The 16,930-nt window shown below is 39.8% G+C and overlaps 1 protein-coding gene across 3 annotated transcripts in view; it reads left to right on the top strand.

Annotated features, from left to right (window-relative positions):
- The first annotated feature begins 299 nt into the window (after positions 1 to 299).
- The window catches only part of NRG1 (neuregulin 1), a 452,615-nt gene continuing 435,984 nt past the window's right edge, over positions 300 to 16,930 (top strand). For 2 of the 3 annotated variants that reach the window (XM_071424698.1, XM_071424693.1), the window contains exon 1: positions 300 to 460. In XM_071424698.1, coding sequence (XP_071280799.1) covers positions 349 to 460 — 112 coding nt within the window. In that variant the 5' untranslated portion in view covers positions 300 to 348. The remainder of the gene's footprint in view (positions 461 to 16,930) is intronic. The other variant, XM_071424699.1, reaches the window with a different exon arrangement.

The following is a 16,930-nucleotide window of genomic DNA, read 5'->3' as shown; positions in this document are numbered from 1 at the left end:
GCGATCTACCCCGGGTTATCGCAACACCAGGCACTTCGCTTTACGAAAGTACCATGCGACGTGCATGGCAGACAACAGACGCGACAGAAACCGGGGGTGTGGGGGAAAGGCGCAGAATGGCTAACGCAGGGACGAGCCCCCCGTTTCTGGGGGCCATGCCGGCGGCCCCGGACGGCGCGCCGAGCCCCGGCCGCGGGGGGCGGGCAGTGCGCAGGGGGCGGGCGGCGGGCGGGGCGGCGGGCAGCACCATGTGGCCGCGGCTCCCCGCCCTCCCGCTCTGGAGCTGCGCGGCGGCGGCGGCTTCCGCGGGGCGGCCGGGCCAGGCGAGCCGCCGCCGCTGCCCTCCGCATGGAGCCGCGGCCGCCCGGCGCCACCGCCGCCGCGCTGACAGGGGCGTCCGCGGCGCCGGGGGCGGCGGGCGGCGGCGGCGGCGGCGTCGGGGCGCCCTGCGGAGGATGTGGTGAGTGACGGAGGCGCCGCGGTGCGTATGAGTGTGAGGCAGAGCGTGTGTGTGTGTGTGTGTGTGTGTGTGTGTGTGTGTGTGTGTGTGTGTGTGAGGTGTGCGCGCTCCCGGCGGGCCGGGCCGCTCCCCGGCCCCGGGGCAGCGTGTCCCGGCAGCGGCGCCGGTCCCCGCGGGGCGCTGTCCGCGGTGCTGAGCGCGGCCGGGCGGGCGCGGCCCCTCGCCGCCGCCGCCAGGCGCGGGGAGAGAGAGAGAGGCGAGGAGGGATTCCTGCCCTGGCTGCCTGCCTTGCGGGGTGCTGCCCATGCTGTCTCGGCGGACAGGCATGGTCGCTGCGCTGGGTATGGAAATACCTGCCCGGACCTTGCGTGGTGCTCCCGCAGGGTTTGTGATCCCGTCATGGCAGAAATCAGCCGGCAGATGAGACCGATCGTCAGTAATCGGCAAGACCACAGGGTGACACAAACACAGCGCGGGATAGCAGTCCAGAGCTGCTGGTGGTGTTTTCAGTTCGCAGATCTGGACACTGTCTGCTCAACATCTGTTTGCAGCAGACAAGATAAAGTAGCTCCTTGGCACCCTCCAGTTTTGCAAATGGAAACATACACTCAGTTTTTGCTATGCATTAGCTTAAATTAATTTGAGGTCAGCCAAAACTTGGATGCATTATTCTTATATTTTCTTAGTCTTGAGTCACATCATGACTGGCACTGATTGTTGGGGAGCAATATGTCCTTACTGCTAAGAGGAAATACATTTCTAAGAGTGCAAACTTCTCTCAATGTAAAAGAAGTAGTTACGATACACTTCTTTTCAAGCCTTTCCTTCTTGTAATCAATATTCAGCCTCTCTTTCCTGCAGCAGCTAAAAATTCTTCTCCTTTGTTACCCTGCAGGATTTCTTGCAACAAATATTCTTCATTTGCATAAATAATAAATGTACTGTTGCATTTTTGGTATTGTGTTCATCTTTGATTCTTTAAAAACATAATTTCTCAGAGCTATTATAAGTGTGTGTGTAGGTGTGAGGAAGCCATGCTTTGTTATCCACAGATCTTAGCTCCTAGATATTCCTCGGGCTTAGTGGGAACCGAACTTTTCAAGCACTTTCCTGTAAATGTATAGCACTTGGAAGATTGTTGTTTTTTTTTTTTTTTCTGAAGCTGAAAGGAGTTTGCCTATTTAAAAGGTAATCAGTACTGTTTACTACAGGTGTTACCAGCCAAAGGCTTGAGAGGAGTTAAATTGTGTGGTCATGAGGCTATTGTATAATCAGGCAGGTTAGCCATTGGCAAGGACCATTCTTCAGCTGCACAGAAGATAGCCACGTGTATTTCTAAAGGTGAGGTCTGTCCACAGACTGAAAGCTGCCACAGGCATTCAGGCCTGTGTAAATGGGAGTCTGTGAAAATCTTGAGTCTGGGAGAGTCACGACCTGTAAAATCTGGACTGCCTTCAGCACCTACCCTTTGTCATTCAGTGGAATCTGTATTTCACTTGCTGATGTGTCCCAGCTTGTAAGTCCTATCTCACACTTGCTGACTTTGGCCTCTGCTTTTCTGATCTATGATACTAGATGAATTTCTATATTTGTTACTGAGATGAGAATAGTAATTTTGTTTGAATTTTCTTTGAAGAAAATGTTACTCTTCTTCCCACTGAGATGTTGATTGCTTGTCTTTAGACTGTGGGAAAGAAAAAAGGGAAATGTAAGAAAGTCATGATCTGCCTCACATTCATAACTTTTCCTTCCATTCTGCCTTGTATAAGCACTTCTGCTGGCTTTAAGAAGAATTCACCATGGGCATAAATTTTCTCCAGTGTTTTAAAGGCAGAGGCATAATTCCTGAAGGCTTAGGTTTGTAGGTGTTTCGCTGACATGATTAATCATGCAAATAATTCTAGGGGCTTCCATGCTGGACTGCTTGTCTGACTAGTGACAAGAAATATATGATATCTAAGTAGAAACCCATAGAAGCAGATTAACTGGGGCACAAAACCTCAGCAGAGGGATTCAGCTGGCTTTCCTCGTCTCCATGCAGAGGACAGAGTGAGGCACTCAGCCTAACACTACTTGTTGCTTATGTTGTACCCATGTGTCCTCCCATAAATTCTGCAAGGCTGTCAAATGCTTCCCATGCCACAGCTGCAGCAGGGGCAGGAGAGCACTGGCCCACAGCTGGCAGAAGTGGGCTGTGATGTAAAGGAATAGTGTATATTGTATATAGTGTATATACATGAGCTGTATACTTGTTCAGGTACACAAGTATACAGCTCATGCTTGCTGTGCAGCCCAGATGCTCACATTAAAAATACCCTGCCACCTCTTGCCATGAGTATCACTGTCTTCAAGTGCAGATATAATGGGCAAAAGTTAAGTATCCCATGAATTTGAAGCCAGCTTTCCAGTCATGGCAGAAAGAGACGGCTCTTTCCTTACACAATTGAAGATGTGACTGATTGGCAAGCCAGGGTCGGGGGTGTGTGTGTGTGTGTTGAAGTGTGTTGACCACAGGCAGGCACTTCAACTCTTTTGTCATTTCTAGAGACTGTCACAAAGCAATATAACAAGATTAGTAATATGTTATTTGTATTTATGCAGGCACAAATTTGTTCTGAAAAAATATATTTCTACCAGAAAATTTGTTTAAATGCACTGAGCAGGGTGTCTAAAATCCATTTAATCTAATGAGCAAATGAATTTTATAAGTATGTGAAATGCAGAAGATTTGAAAGTATTTTTCATACATATTCATCAAGTCAAACTGCTTAAGGTTTGCTTTTAAATGTAAGCAACTTAAAAATGCATTTGAAGACCTGAGTTAAAAATAGCTGACTTGCTGTTTGCCGGCACCAAAGAGCCTATTTTTGTCTTTATTCAGTAGATTGCACACAGGCATTTCTGGGGGATATTTCAGGCCTCCTTTGTAGCAATCCAGCCCCTGGGTTTGTGTGTTAAATCATTTTGTTTTGGTTAGCAGTCACATTTCTTCCTGGCATACAGATGTTTCTAATCATATAGATAGGGAAGGAATACAAACGTTTATTCTAACCTCTAAATATGTTTTCAGCTCACTCTTTTGAATAGTGTCTTGATTTCACTGTCATTTTCAAAACTGCACTGAAATTCAGGGGAATATCCATACTTGAAATATCCTTTTAATACTTGACTCTCCTTTGTACTTATGGTTGATAGATTTTACCAGCACTACTGAAAATAAACCCCATCTATAGTTCATTTTTAATGTTTTTATCTATAAACATCAGTTTGAGGGTATATGTATCTCTTAATAATAATGTATCTCTTAAAAATAAAAGATGTGACACTATCTGGAAATACTGTTTTTAGAATTCATGTGCATGTTTTGTTGAATTAGTTCTCATATATATAGATATTTAAAACTGTATAAGTTCTGTGTTTAGGACATGATATAAGCAGAAATAGATTCTATGTATTTGTATGTATTCAGTATAAATATTTATATGAAAACCATCAATGTAAAACAGGTATATGGAGTATGGAGAGAGGACTGATATCTCCTCAAATTAGTATGTTATTTTGTAGTTAGCAAGAGAGTTCTGTTTTTGTAATCTGGAAACAATCAGCCTCAGTTCAGAATCTCTGAAATTATTTCTTTGTGTTTCTTGGAGAGTACTTCTTTTTGGGATAAGTACACTGCTGTAGGTCTGGACAATTGATCCTAATGAAGCAGCCCAGCTGAATGAACCTTTTGGGATTTCATCTGTATTGCTACTGTGACAGCTGCTTGAATTGTGGGGGTTTTCTCCTTTTTTCCCCTCTTGCTTGCAGGGATTTTAGCTGCCTTGCCACTAGCTCTGCCAAGTTAGAGGGTGGTGTTTCTACCTGGCTTCCGCAGGCTGAAATTGGCTGCCTTTCCAGTCTGCCTGTCAATCATCCTAACAGCCAAATTCTTGAGATGCTAGAGGGCTTCTTTAATGTGAGCACTTACCTTTCCTGCTTGTCTGGGCCCCAATCCTGCACCCTTGAAGCAGGATTTTCGATACTGCCTCTGGTACTTGTAAAGTCTCTGTTGTGACAGGGACCTTGCATTGCCAGGAGGGTGCAGCTTTCTCCCACATCCCACACACACTAATGTTTCTATTTGTGTGCTAAAAATAACAAGGCTGCAAGACCTTCCCTTCTTGGTGCACACACACACTTCTGAGGTCAGTGTTTGGGCCAGAATGACTTGTGTGAAGAAGGTGAGCAGAACTTGCCTCTGTTTCTCCTTTGTGCCAGTCAGGCTGCACGGGTGCTTCCATGAGCATTGCCAGCAGCAGCAATTGCAAGTATGGATAGTTTTTGTCCAAAATATTGGATGAAATATATCAGAATATCTCCTTTGCAAGATGCAATTCAAAATACATCTAAATATGAAATGGGATGATTTAAATCTTTGCAGGGAAATGAAAATCAAGAACCGTGGAATAAGTAATTATTTTCAGGCAACCTGATAACCATTTTCCTTTCTTATAATTTGCTAAGGATTTCACTTTTGTGGTTATTAGTAATGTGTTTTGATTGCATTCTTGTAGGAGGGAGGATTATTAATTTGATTGTGAACATTTCTTCTGTCCACAAATAGGACAAAAGATTGTGTAATGCTCTGGAATATCATAGGTTTATTGCTGGTCTCATGCCAAGATCATTTTCAGCAACGAGATACATATCTAAATAGAATGCATTATGGTCATTACCTTAATAAAATGTGAGTCATGCACACCAGCACTTTCATTCCTAAAATACTTCATTAAACTGGTATATCCGTTTGCCAATGGATAGAGCATGCTGTGGAAGACAAATCTGTTGCTGTGTGGACAAATAGTCTCCAGCATTTTCCCTGAAGCTCTGTGCTTAATTTAGCAATTTATGCGTGAGCTCACTAATGAACATTTTAAGTGTGCTTGCATGATGTACATTATCATCAAGTTTTAACTAAAACTACAAATGTAAAGCTATTGTAAAGTCTATTCTGACTTAACAAAGTCCTAGATTTTAAATGAGACTGTTGGCTAAGTACATCAGTATGAAAGACAGAAAAACAGACTGCTTTATAGCTAACTCTGTATGTGAAGGTCCTGTAGCTATTGAGAAAAGGTAGCAGCTGAAAGCACAAATTGCTCCAAAACCAGCATTCAAGTTAAGGTTTCTGAGTAGCAATTTATGACTCAGAAAAACTTTCACGTTCTATCTTGAAAAATATATGCATGCTCTGGGAAAATAAAAGGGAAAGTTGAAACTATACAAGCTGTCAGACCACGTCATGTGTGTCCATGCAGGAGATCAGCAGGTGAGTCAGAAAGAATTTGGGAAGTATTGTATTTGGGGGATGCTGTGGTACTTCTGTATTTCAAATGGATTTTCTCGCTTGCAGGGAAGAAGCAGTCACTTTGGGGACATGTAAGGAACATTCGAAAATGTCAACCTTTGACAATGACATAAATTCATGATGAAATAAAAACTTGTAACATTCAGTGCAATTAGTGCATATATTTTTATAGATTTTGAAAATAGTTTTCCAATACTGATTTTTAAAAACATTTCAAAAAAGAAAAAGAACATTTAAAAAGCCCCGATCTCTTCACAGTACTGCATCTTCTCTTCATCCTGATACCAAGTCTATTACAGTAACAGTCAAACTTAATTTATATTCCACCTGCTTTCTGACAAGAACAGTTGTCAGTTTTTTAGCTGATATCTCTATGTACTTGTTTGTACTGTCTTTGTTTGAAAGAACATTTGGGAGCTGAGCAGAGGAAGGGAATCTGATTCATAACAGGTGAATAGGAACTCAATTAGGTTTTGGTACAGCTGTCCAAAACATTCAGTCTTTCTTGTGAGGGCAGTGTATATACATGGTGACTGCATTCTTCTTTCTTCTCAGCTTTCATGTTTGCTAGTTCACTGTGCATGCAAGGCTAGCAGAGAATGGTTGATTCTGCTGTACTTCTTCTATACTGAAATTTGTATAACCATGGAAAATATGTCAACCCAAGACAGGAAATATATTTTGATTTCTTCCATCAATAAACATCATCTACCATCAAGTACATTTTCACAGAATGAGCTGGCCACTAAAATTCTTTTTAAAATGCTTTTTAAAAATAGCATTTGTGTTTATAGTGATCTTTTAAAAAAATATTTTGAAGTACAGAGTTTTATGACCACCTGCTCTCAAGTATTCATGCTTAAGAATCCAGTACTGCATATTCTGTGAACAAACAACTGGTACAAAATAAAGCTTGTTGTTCCTGCAGAGTATCTTACTGGCATATGTTGCTTCCTTTGTCCTAGAGGTGGGTGGCTTCTTCCATTTTGTGTGTGATAGTGAAGCATCTGCAGATCCTGCTTGCTTTTTTGAGCCTCTTTCTGCATTACTATCAGCTTTTGACTGTTTTTGAGACTGGGGAGAGCAAGCTGAGTAGAGGAGGGTTGTGCTGTTACAGGCATTGTTTCACAATGTGCTGAAGAGTTTTATTTCTGCTGCTGGTGGCACAATAATAGTGGTGTCATATTATAGCTAGTTTTCAACACATGGTTTCCTACAGATGGTGGAGATTAACAGTGCAGTGCCTGTTGTTTGAGCTGCAGTGCTGAAAACAAAAGGTTTGCCACAGCTGCTTCAGCCGCAGTGAGGCAAGGGCCCCCGGGGACCTTTGGCAGGATCTGGTCTCTGTGCATCACTGGCCAAGAACAGAAGTTTATGAACACTGTTCATTTGTTTATTTATGACAGCTGGTTGTCAGTGGTCCCTTGCAGATCACACATGTTTAAACTTAATAAGAGAGATCTCCTGCCCTTTGCTTTGTTTTTTAACTAAATGTTTTGCTGAATCCTACACGCGGTAGGGAAGGTTTTAACTAATGTTTTCTATTAGATGCATTGATTGCGTGGTCAGAAACCTCAAGCACTACATGCAAGTGGATCCTAAACATTTTGGGTTAAATTGGTTCTCTGATACATTTTTGGAAGTATCCAAAAGTCCAATTTACATGAGTGTGTTTCTGTACTGAACTAAGCAGCAAAACTTGCATTCACTGACTTTCACTGACACAAGAACTTTCACTGACACAGAACAGCCCCTGAAGCTATTGTTTTAGTTCAGCCTAAATTGCAGTGGAAAGTGGTTTGGGATATTTCAGTGAATATTTTGAAATAATATTTCTCCCTTGACATCTGGTAAATTGAATAGCTGGAAGTTTCAGTATGTATGTGTACTCACCTTTAGATCAGATGTTTTGGTCCACTTCATGCACATTTCAAAATGCATCCTTATAAAGTGTAGTAATGCTTCAAGAGTAATCTAGATAAGATGGAATATTAACAAAATTTTTACTAGAGATAAGAAACTTTTCCATTAACAGTTAACTGATGATTACAGTGGAAATGTCTGTAGTAGATGTTCCAGCCTTTTTGGGATTAATTTTCTTATTTAGTTTGAATTAAAAACAAAATAAAACACAGTGGCGTTTACTTAGGGAGTGTTTTCTAAATTTTTCATAAGGTTGAAGTTGTAAACTCTTAGATGATTAATATTTTTTTCAAAACCACAGTTAGATAAGAAAAGTAATACAAGAAGTGATTGGATCTTTTGCTGAAGAACAGGAATCAAGCTGGGAAATAGGTATTTCAAAAGATCCTGGGAGTGAATATAAGTAGGTATAAATCTGAGCAAAAATATCAACATTTGAGAACAAAGATACATCCTTAACACACAACATAGAAGCAAATAGTAGCTTTTCCAATTATCTTTTCCAAACATTTTTGCTGGAAGCTTCAAGACTGCTTAATGGGTATGGACATCTGGGCATTTGAGCCTTTTGTTAACAAGTTGTAGGAGGAAGAGGGTAGATGTCTTTGAAAATCTTTTTTTGCTAAAAGAATGAAAATCAGTAGTGGTCTTCAGGTCCACTGGATGGGCACCATAAAATTATTATGAATATCTTGACTTTCAGGTAATTTATTGCTACAACACATATGATTCACTTAGATTTCTGGCATGTAGCTGGTACTGGACTTGCGACATTCTGTCTTCTTCAGCAAGACCTGCTGTGTCAAGAGAAACTCGTAGGAGACACAAATTTCTCCCTACCCTTCAGTGACTCTATACCTTCAATAATACCAGAAACCACTTAAAGCTAAAAAGAGTATCCAAACACTTCTTTCTTCCCAATGCATAGAAACAGCATGCAGTGGTTTGATAGGTGCTGTGCTTGAGTATCTCTGTTCAGCTGGAGTGAGTTTTTTGTCCAATTGTGGTAAATAAGGGTTTTGTCTCTGGCTTGGAGCCACATTTTCAATCCTTTAATTTACTTGGGATTTTCTTTTGGCAGGACGGGATGTTCTTCTCTGTCTGTGAAAATGTCTTACTTTATTGACAAGGTATGAAGGTCAGGAGAAACACTTGGGTTTGTATTCAGAGACATCATCAGAAGATGAAGAGGAAGGGACCCAAGGAAATAGAAGTGGTCCATTTACAAATGCTAATCAAATTTAAACCTTCTTCAAGTTTTTAACTATAACTGATTGTGCTTTTAATTTTCAATTCCCATCTCTTTTCATATATAATTTCTGTTCTAGGAGGCTAATTTTCTACTTGCTTCTGAAAATGTTATCCAGATATGGAACAATGTATAATCTCTTTACAGAAAGAATTTCAGTCAGAATTGATACTTTTGTCCTGACAGTGATTTCCTGTAGTGATTTTGATCATTAATGCTTCTGATTATATCTACTGACTTTGAGATTTAAATTCTAATGCAAAGTTATATTTGTGGTCTAATGCTATCTTAACTGCACATTCTTTTCTAACTCTGGTTCTCAGGAGGCCTCTCAGGTGTTGTCATCTTTTACTTCCACTGGCAGAAGAAGTTTATTCTGTACCTCAGAGTTGCCAGTGTTTCCTAAATTGACATTATAAGATAGTTACTTGTAGCAGACATAAAAGAAAAAAGATAGTGGTAAAAACCCTGTATTTTTCTTTAAAACGTCCTCTGTTTGGAGATATTTGCTATTTCTGCATCTCTCAAGAAATTCAATATTTGCTTTAATAATACAGAATAAATATTGACTGCTGCATTGTGGTATTGATTTAATAAATCTCTTTGATATTAACGTATCTAACTTTTAAGCATTACTTTATACATTAAGAAGGCTCTCCTGACCATGGTCCAGTTGTAACCACCTTTTTTCACTCTTATTTAAAGTTTACTCTCTTTACAGTTTCTCTCAACAAATTAATCTGCTGTGATGGCTTAAGTAGCAGCCATGGCTTTAACATGATGGTGCATCTCCACTACCTTACAGTTTATTTTTTTTCATGGCTTTAACTGAAAAGATCATGTTTCCATGTTTACAGGCATATTTCATTTTTTTCATGTTTTCTTTTTTTTTTTTTCACTAGCAAAATGTTGAAGCTTAAACCAACTTTTTATATTTAATAGATATTGCAAAATGGCAATTTATTATACAGAATACTACAAAATGTTTAGTAAGCTGGCTAGCAGATAATGTTAACAATTTATGTAACCATGGAGAGAACTATGCAGATGATGGCATGGAAAATGCTTTAGCTTCCATGTAATATTTAGCACAGGCAAAACAAAGGCAAATTATAAAAAAAATTATTAAATACAATGCATTTACTGAAACACTGACATACAGGTGTAGAAGAAGGAGAAATAGATGTAAAGCTTTTATTTATGCAGAAGAAAAATAGGTATTGATGACTAGAATCTCTACTATGCAGGAGATATTTGATAACCTTAGTTTCTCCTTGCATATAGCAGAGGTTAGAGGTTATCTGTAACTCAAGACCAGTATTGCAAATTTTGTGTTAGCTTCTTTTTTTTAAGGTTGCAGTTTCAAGGTGATTTTAAATCTATTTTCCTGGCATATAGTTTCCTTTCATATATTTTGTGACAGTCTGTTGTTCTCTTGCAAATCTGGTATTTTTCTCAAGGAGAGTAAAATAGCCTTGTTCTTTTTGCATTGAGAATAGTGTCTGCCTTAGTGTAATATATTGCACTTCTTTCCTCAAGCATAGGTCAGCTAGGCCTTTTGTTTTAGTAAGCTGAAGTCTTCATTTTCCCAGAAAGTCAACAGTCTGTCTTCATCCACCCAAGCAAAGACTTTTTCTGAAGTTTCTTTGGTGATAAACATGTGTTTGTGTGTTTATTTGTCATTGGAATTTCATTCACCATTACCTGTAAGAACATGTTGGTGGATGAATTTGGGGTGGGGGAGCATTTACACAATACTGTCAGTCATTGTTATAATGAAATTTGAATCATGGGCCTTTGCATTGTCAGTGTCATCTTAAGCCACATTTGCACACAGGGCTACATTACTCTGAGAACTTCTAAAAGTCTCTTGCAGTTCATTTCAAATTCAAAGAAAAATGACCAAAGTGTATCCAGGCAATTTGCACAGAGAGATCACACTAGAAATTATGAGAGTCTGGCTTGGTTTAAAGGTGAACTGTATGAGTTTTAGTTTTGTACCCATGGAATCTTTATTCTCTACATGCTGTAATCAGAATCAAATATTTTAGAAATAATAATGAAATAGGGTTCTGGGCTTTGTAGGTTCAGACAGTAGCTGTTTATTGGTTTGATATTCTGAAATAGACATCTGGAAGAAACCATAAAAGTGTTGGAGACTGTTAAGGACTAGAAGAAATTATTAGTACAGCATGGCCTTGAAATACTTTTAAGGTGGATGATACTAAACAATGCACATTTTATATAGTCAGATTCAAATCACAGCTTTTCAAACAAGGAGTATACCTTATGACAGAAGACCAGGATTTGGAGTAATGTGAAAACAGCATTTGTGGAAAGAAGTCCCAGTTTATGAATACCTGCAAAGACTAGAGTCTTCTTAGGTGCAGGAACTAAAAGGACAGTCTTTTGAAAATCTTTTGGTTTTGGGGCTTCTTATCCATAAATATCAGAGTTTCATCTTGCACATGTCTATTTGTGTGTGTGAATTAGAGAGAATCAGACAATAGGAGAGATTTCAGAGAAGAGGTACAATGGAGCAACTGGAAACAAGAGTTGTGAGAGGTTCAGACTGCTGTTTCGACAGTGGGCTAAAGATGATATAATAACTTTCTATTAGAAGAAGATATCAGTTGAAGTTTTAAAATTGGACTTTTTCACACTCTCAGGTTTTCCCACAAGAATTTTGCATGCAATCTGAGATCTCTAGGACACGGCCTAGGGGCTATGTGATCTGTTCAGATCTTCACCATTATCGGGAGAAAATTCATAGGGACAAAACTGTATTAGACTTCAATCTGGACAGCACTGTAAATGACAAACAAAAGGGCTTTTTTAAACATTTTAACAACAAAAGAAAGATCAGAGATAACACTGATCTGTTGCTTGATGATGTCAGTCTCCTCACAAATAGGGATATACAAACAGCAGAGATTTTTAATACCTTCTTTGCCTCTGTCTTCAATACTGATTATGGGCTCTGGGGTTCCCAGAGCCCTGTGCTGGAAGACTGTGACTGGGAGAATGACAATCTTCCAACTGACCCTCAGTTTGTTCAAGACATGCTACTCCAGCTGGCTGTGAATAAATCTATGGGACCTGATGGGATTCATCCCAGGGTGCCAAAAGAGCTGACCAATGTGATTGTAGGACCTCTCTCCATTATTTTTCAAGTTACTTGGGAGTCTGGAGAGGTCCCAGTTGACTGGAAACTGGCAAACCTCCCAGTTTCAAGAAGGGAAAGAAGGAAGACCCTTGTAATTACCAGCCTGTCAGTCTCAATTCATTCCCTGGTAAAATTATGGAGAAGGTTATTCTGGGATTAGTTGGAAAACCCTTAAGAAACAACACAATCATACGTCATAGCCAGTAGGAGTTTACACCAGGGAAGCAACTGGTTGACCTCAGAAAGCCAGTAGATCTGGGGCTTGTGGATTTTAGCAAAGCTTTTGATGCTAACTCCCACAATATCCTTCTGGACATAATGCTTAATACACAGCTAGACAAGTCCATAATATGTTGAGTGAGCAATTTACTGATCGGACTGGCTCAGAGTTGCATGAAGTTAAATCAGGCTTGTGATCAGTCACCAGTGCTATTCCCCAGGAGTCAATTTTAGGAGCAGTGCTCTTTAATGTTTTTATATCAGAACAGAGAAATCAAATGTACATTTATTTGTTGATGATACTAAACTAAGAGCAGCTGTGTTGTCCATTGGGGGTAGAGAGGCTGTACACAGAGCTCTGGATAGACTAGAGGGCTGGGCAGTCACCAACCATATGAAATTTAATAAGAGCAAGTGTTGTGTTCTCTACCTGGTATTAAGTAATCTTGGTTGTATGTACAGAATGGAGGATAAGACGTTGCAAAGCAGCTCTGCAGAATGATCTCTGTGAGTCAGAAGTGCCCTGGCAGCCAGGAGGACCAGCCATGTCCAGAGGTACATCAGGCACAGCATCAAAGCAAGGGAGGGGATTGCCCGGCTCTGCTCTGCACTGGAGCAGCCTAACCTCGAGTGCTGGAGGCAGTTCTGGGTGCCACAATATAAGAAGGGCACCAAACTACTAGAATGTGTCCAGAGGAGAGCGACTAAGATGGTGAAAGGTTTCAAGGGCAAAATATATGAGGAAAAGTTGAAATCATTTGCTTTCCTCAGCTTGAAGAAGAGAGGGCTGAGGAGTAACCCCATCGCAGCTACTTCATGGGGAGCAATGGAAGGCAATATTTCTGTTCTCTTCTTTCTGGTGACCAGTGGTAGGAAACAAGGAATGAAGCTGTGTCAGGCAGGTTCAGATTGAACATTTGGAAAAGTTTTTTCATTGGAAGGGTGACTGATTGATGGAATAGGCTCCCAAGGTAAAAGTAGTTGCAACACCAAGCCTGGCAGAATTCAAGGAGTGTCTGAATGATGATTTTAATCATATATTTTAGCTTTAGGTAGTTCTGCAAGAAGCAGGACTTTGATTTTGAAGATTCTTATGGACCCCTCTAAGCTTGAGATGTTCTGCAATTCATCCAGCTATGATCTCAAGAAAAAAGAGTGACATTATGAAAAGCTCAAAGCATATGTTTCTTGAGAACACTTGATTTTGTTTCAGCATTTTGAATTTTTCAGGGTTTTTACTTTTTGTTCAGATGTCTTGCCATGACACTTGAGGGACATAAAGGATCTCTGTAGACCCTTCATGAATGTCTCTATAAAGACAGATTGTCCACTTCTGCCTTCTGTACAGCTGTAAAGATTATTGATATTTGTCTCCTGCCATTGGTCTGTTATTGCTGTCATATTTTTTTGCCATTATTTCTGAAACCCAATGAATTATGGAGGACTTGGGGGGATGATATTGGTGAGGGTACCAGAGTAAAATTAAGAAAAGAGAAGTTGTTACTATGCTTTGAAGCTACAGCTTTTGCAAGAAAATTTCACCAGGTGCAAGCTGCCCTTGAAGTTCCTTTGGTCTTTTCTCTTGAACTTCCAAGGTCTTTGGTGGTTTATGGACCTCTTGAAGTTATACATAGTCAAGGAGAGTGGTACTTTGGCTTAAGTCATAAGGAAAAACTAGAGACTTCTTTTTTTCTATCTGCATATCAGGAAGCTCAGCTAAACAATCTGGAGAACTTGAGCAAATAAGTTATGACAAAAACTGCCCGTCAAATACTTGAAATAGAATGTTAGTGTCTAGGAAAAGACCCACTGAGCAGCAGCATGGCCCAGCTCAGAGAGCCAGCTAACCTGGGGACTCGACACGTGCCATTGCATTTCTCTGCACTACAGGTTCCCCTGGTTCTCCAGGACAGGTCAGTTACTTAGACGAGGAAAACAAAGAGTATTGCTTTCATTTTTATTTCTGAAATTCTTGGCTATAATGACAAGGAACATAAATAGTAACATAAATCTCCTCGTCAGGAAAAAATGTCTGAACTAGCCTCTGGCTGCACTACTTGTGAACTTGTTCTCAGCTTCAAGGGTGACTTCCAACTACATGCTGAAGAACATATCATGATGCTGCCAGGATAGCCAGAATTGCAAGAAGAAATATCCATGTGTAATTGTGAGAATCGGGGAGCCTAGGAGTTAATGTGTTGTTGTGGTACTGAAATGGCTTCTCAATTTATAGGGTTGTTGGCTAGTTCTTCTCAGAAGAACTCTCTTCTCTCCCCTTCCCAGAGCAGCTCTCTTGGTTTGATACACCTCAGCCAGTTCCTCTTCACCTGTTGTGCTGGGGAGCACCTGGGGAATTGTGTGGCTTGTATTTGAGAATAAACTGAACTGCTAATACTGACAGTTCCTTTTGCTGAGTGACTTTTTTTTTTAGTGAAACTTGCTGTGGTATCCAAAGATGAGCACCTTTGGCAGTCTCTCAAATGGGTGATAGTTCCATATAACTTAGTGTAGAGAAAAGAGTCTTATTACTTTTTACAGAGGCTTTTAAATCAAAATGGCAGGTGAAAATACAGATGTAACGATCTGGCATAAAGAAAAAAACTAGGAACACTCCTGATACTTAGATGAGAAAACTTGGCCTATAGGAATCCCACATTTAAAAGAACAAAAAGGCCTGTATATATTTTTGGGAAGAAGTCTCATGTTTTAATTGTTTTGATGTTTAGTTTTACTCAAGGGAATGAGTCAAAAGCATCCTACTGAATGAAAGAATAATGAAGGAAACAGAGATACAAAAAAGAAACTTCCTGCAAATTCCATCCCTTTGCTTTGGTTTAATAGTCAACACCATTGTTACAGTCTTTAGAATCAATAATAAATATAGAGAAGTCTTTTGAGGTTTTATTCTCCTGAAAATGTTGCTTTTTCTCTGATATTGTTTCAGCTCTCTAAATCTGAATTCTTTAATCTTGGCGGTCCAAGAAACATATTGCACCTTATAGGCCTTAACAGCATTTAGTAACAGAAGTATGATTTTTAAATAACAGAGCTACTAGGTCGGGCCTGCCTCAACCATGCCATGCATGTCCTTTGACCTCCAATAACTCTAACAGAGATACACCCACACTGTCAGACTCTCACTTCCCTTGTTTTTGAATATCATCAGCATCTTCTGTAGCACTTTTTCCACTGCAAATGCCTATGGATGACTAACACATTGCTAGTTTATGTAATTTCCAGGCTGTAACTGTCTTAATATTGTCTATTAATATGACCTAATATTCCATCTTGTTTAATTCCTTGCATTTCCTCTAATTTGAAATTGGGTTACAATGCAGCAGAATACCATGAACAGCAATAACTAAATCTTAAAACATTTGCTATATCCCTGCAGGCATTTTTGTTAACATTTTTTGTTTGGTTTGGAGCCACTTATGTTCAGGTTATAAGTCATAGCTTGGTGTTGAAGGTACTGCTCAGAGACACATCAGTTAACGAAAGACATCCTTTGGCAAGCAAATCTCTCTGTGTTTTCCACAAAAGCCTTTGGAGGATACAACCCATCACATGTTTTAAGACTGTCCTAAAAATGAGAAATGTCTTCATAGAGAAGACAAGTGATTACAGTTTTAGTCAAAAGTGCTTCTGATAGTGTGATACTGGTGATTGTTATAGGACCAAAGAAGATTTATTGTGAACTTGGGAGTAATAAACTGCTCTTTCAACATTGCAAACAGTAAGCTGTGAATAACACAAATCTGCAGAGTATGGAGTAATTTTCTATTGCATCAGAGTTTTAGTACTGTAAAATACTTGACAAAACTTGGGACAACTGTGTTGTATAGCTAAGATGTAGTACGGGGAGGAATTTCACACGAACCTAAACAAACAGCTCAGCTTCACTAGTCTTAAACAGTAAGATTCTGGAACAAATAAATTTTTACTAATCCTCGCAGAAAAGAAGAGGAATGCATAGTGATGGCAAAACTTTAAATCACTACATCCACATCTGAGCATCTGCCCAAGCCCTGAGCACACATGAGAAGCAGGAAGATATCAGGAGGGCCCAGTTTAGCTCTCTTTTCAGGATTACCTACATGAACAGGTCAGGGCTTTTGCCACCTTGCTTGCTGACATGTTTCATGTTGTCCCTGACACAGGAATAATGGTCAGTAAGCCTACCATACTGACAGACCTCGTGCTGCATTTCATATTATAGACACTATTAATAAACTTCCTTGGGCAAATGCCATTTTTCTATTTCAGATGTTCAAAGATTTTGAGCTAGTTCTCAGGGAAAAAAAAAAAAAAACAGTTTTCTGACTCAATATAAAAATATTTAATTTTTATTACTCTTCTACTTTTGACCTCTTATAGACTGTTCTAAAGACATTTTCATTACAAGAAAAGCTGGGCTTCCATAAACATAAGACCTGATTTATTAAAGCAGACTAAACTTTGTGGCACTTACAGTAAGACAGGGAGATGTCCAATCTGATTCCTTGTTTAAGAGACAACAAAAAGAGAATCAGAAGGGAAAGGTGAGGTTCCTGCTAAGTCTAG

The sequence above is a fragment of the Agelaius tricolor genome, unplaced genomic scaffold (genome assembly GCF_023055355.1).
Source record: "Agelaius tricolor isolate 1412-34295 unplaced genomic scaffold, bAgeTri1.0.p SCAF_4, whole genome shotgun sequence".
Classification (NCBI taxonomy): Eukaryota; Metazoa; Chordata; class Aves; order Passeriformes; family Icteridae; genus Agelaius; species Agelaius tricolor.
Note: the sequence above shows the minus strand (reverse complement) of the source record. Positions and strands in the feature narration are given on the sequence as shown.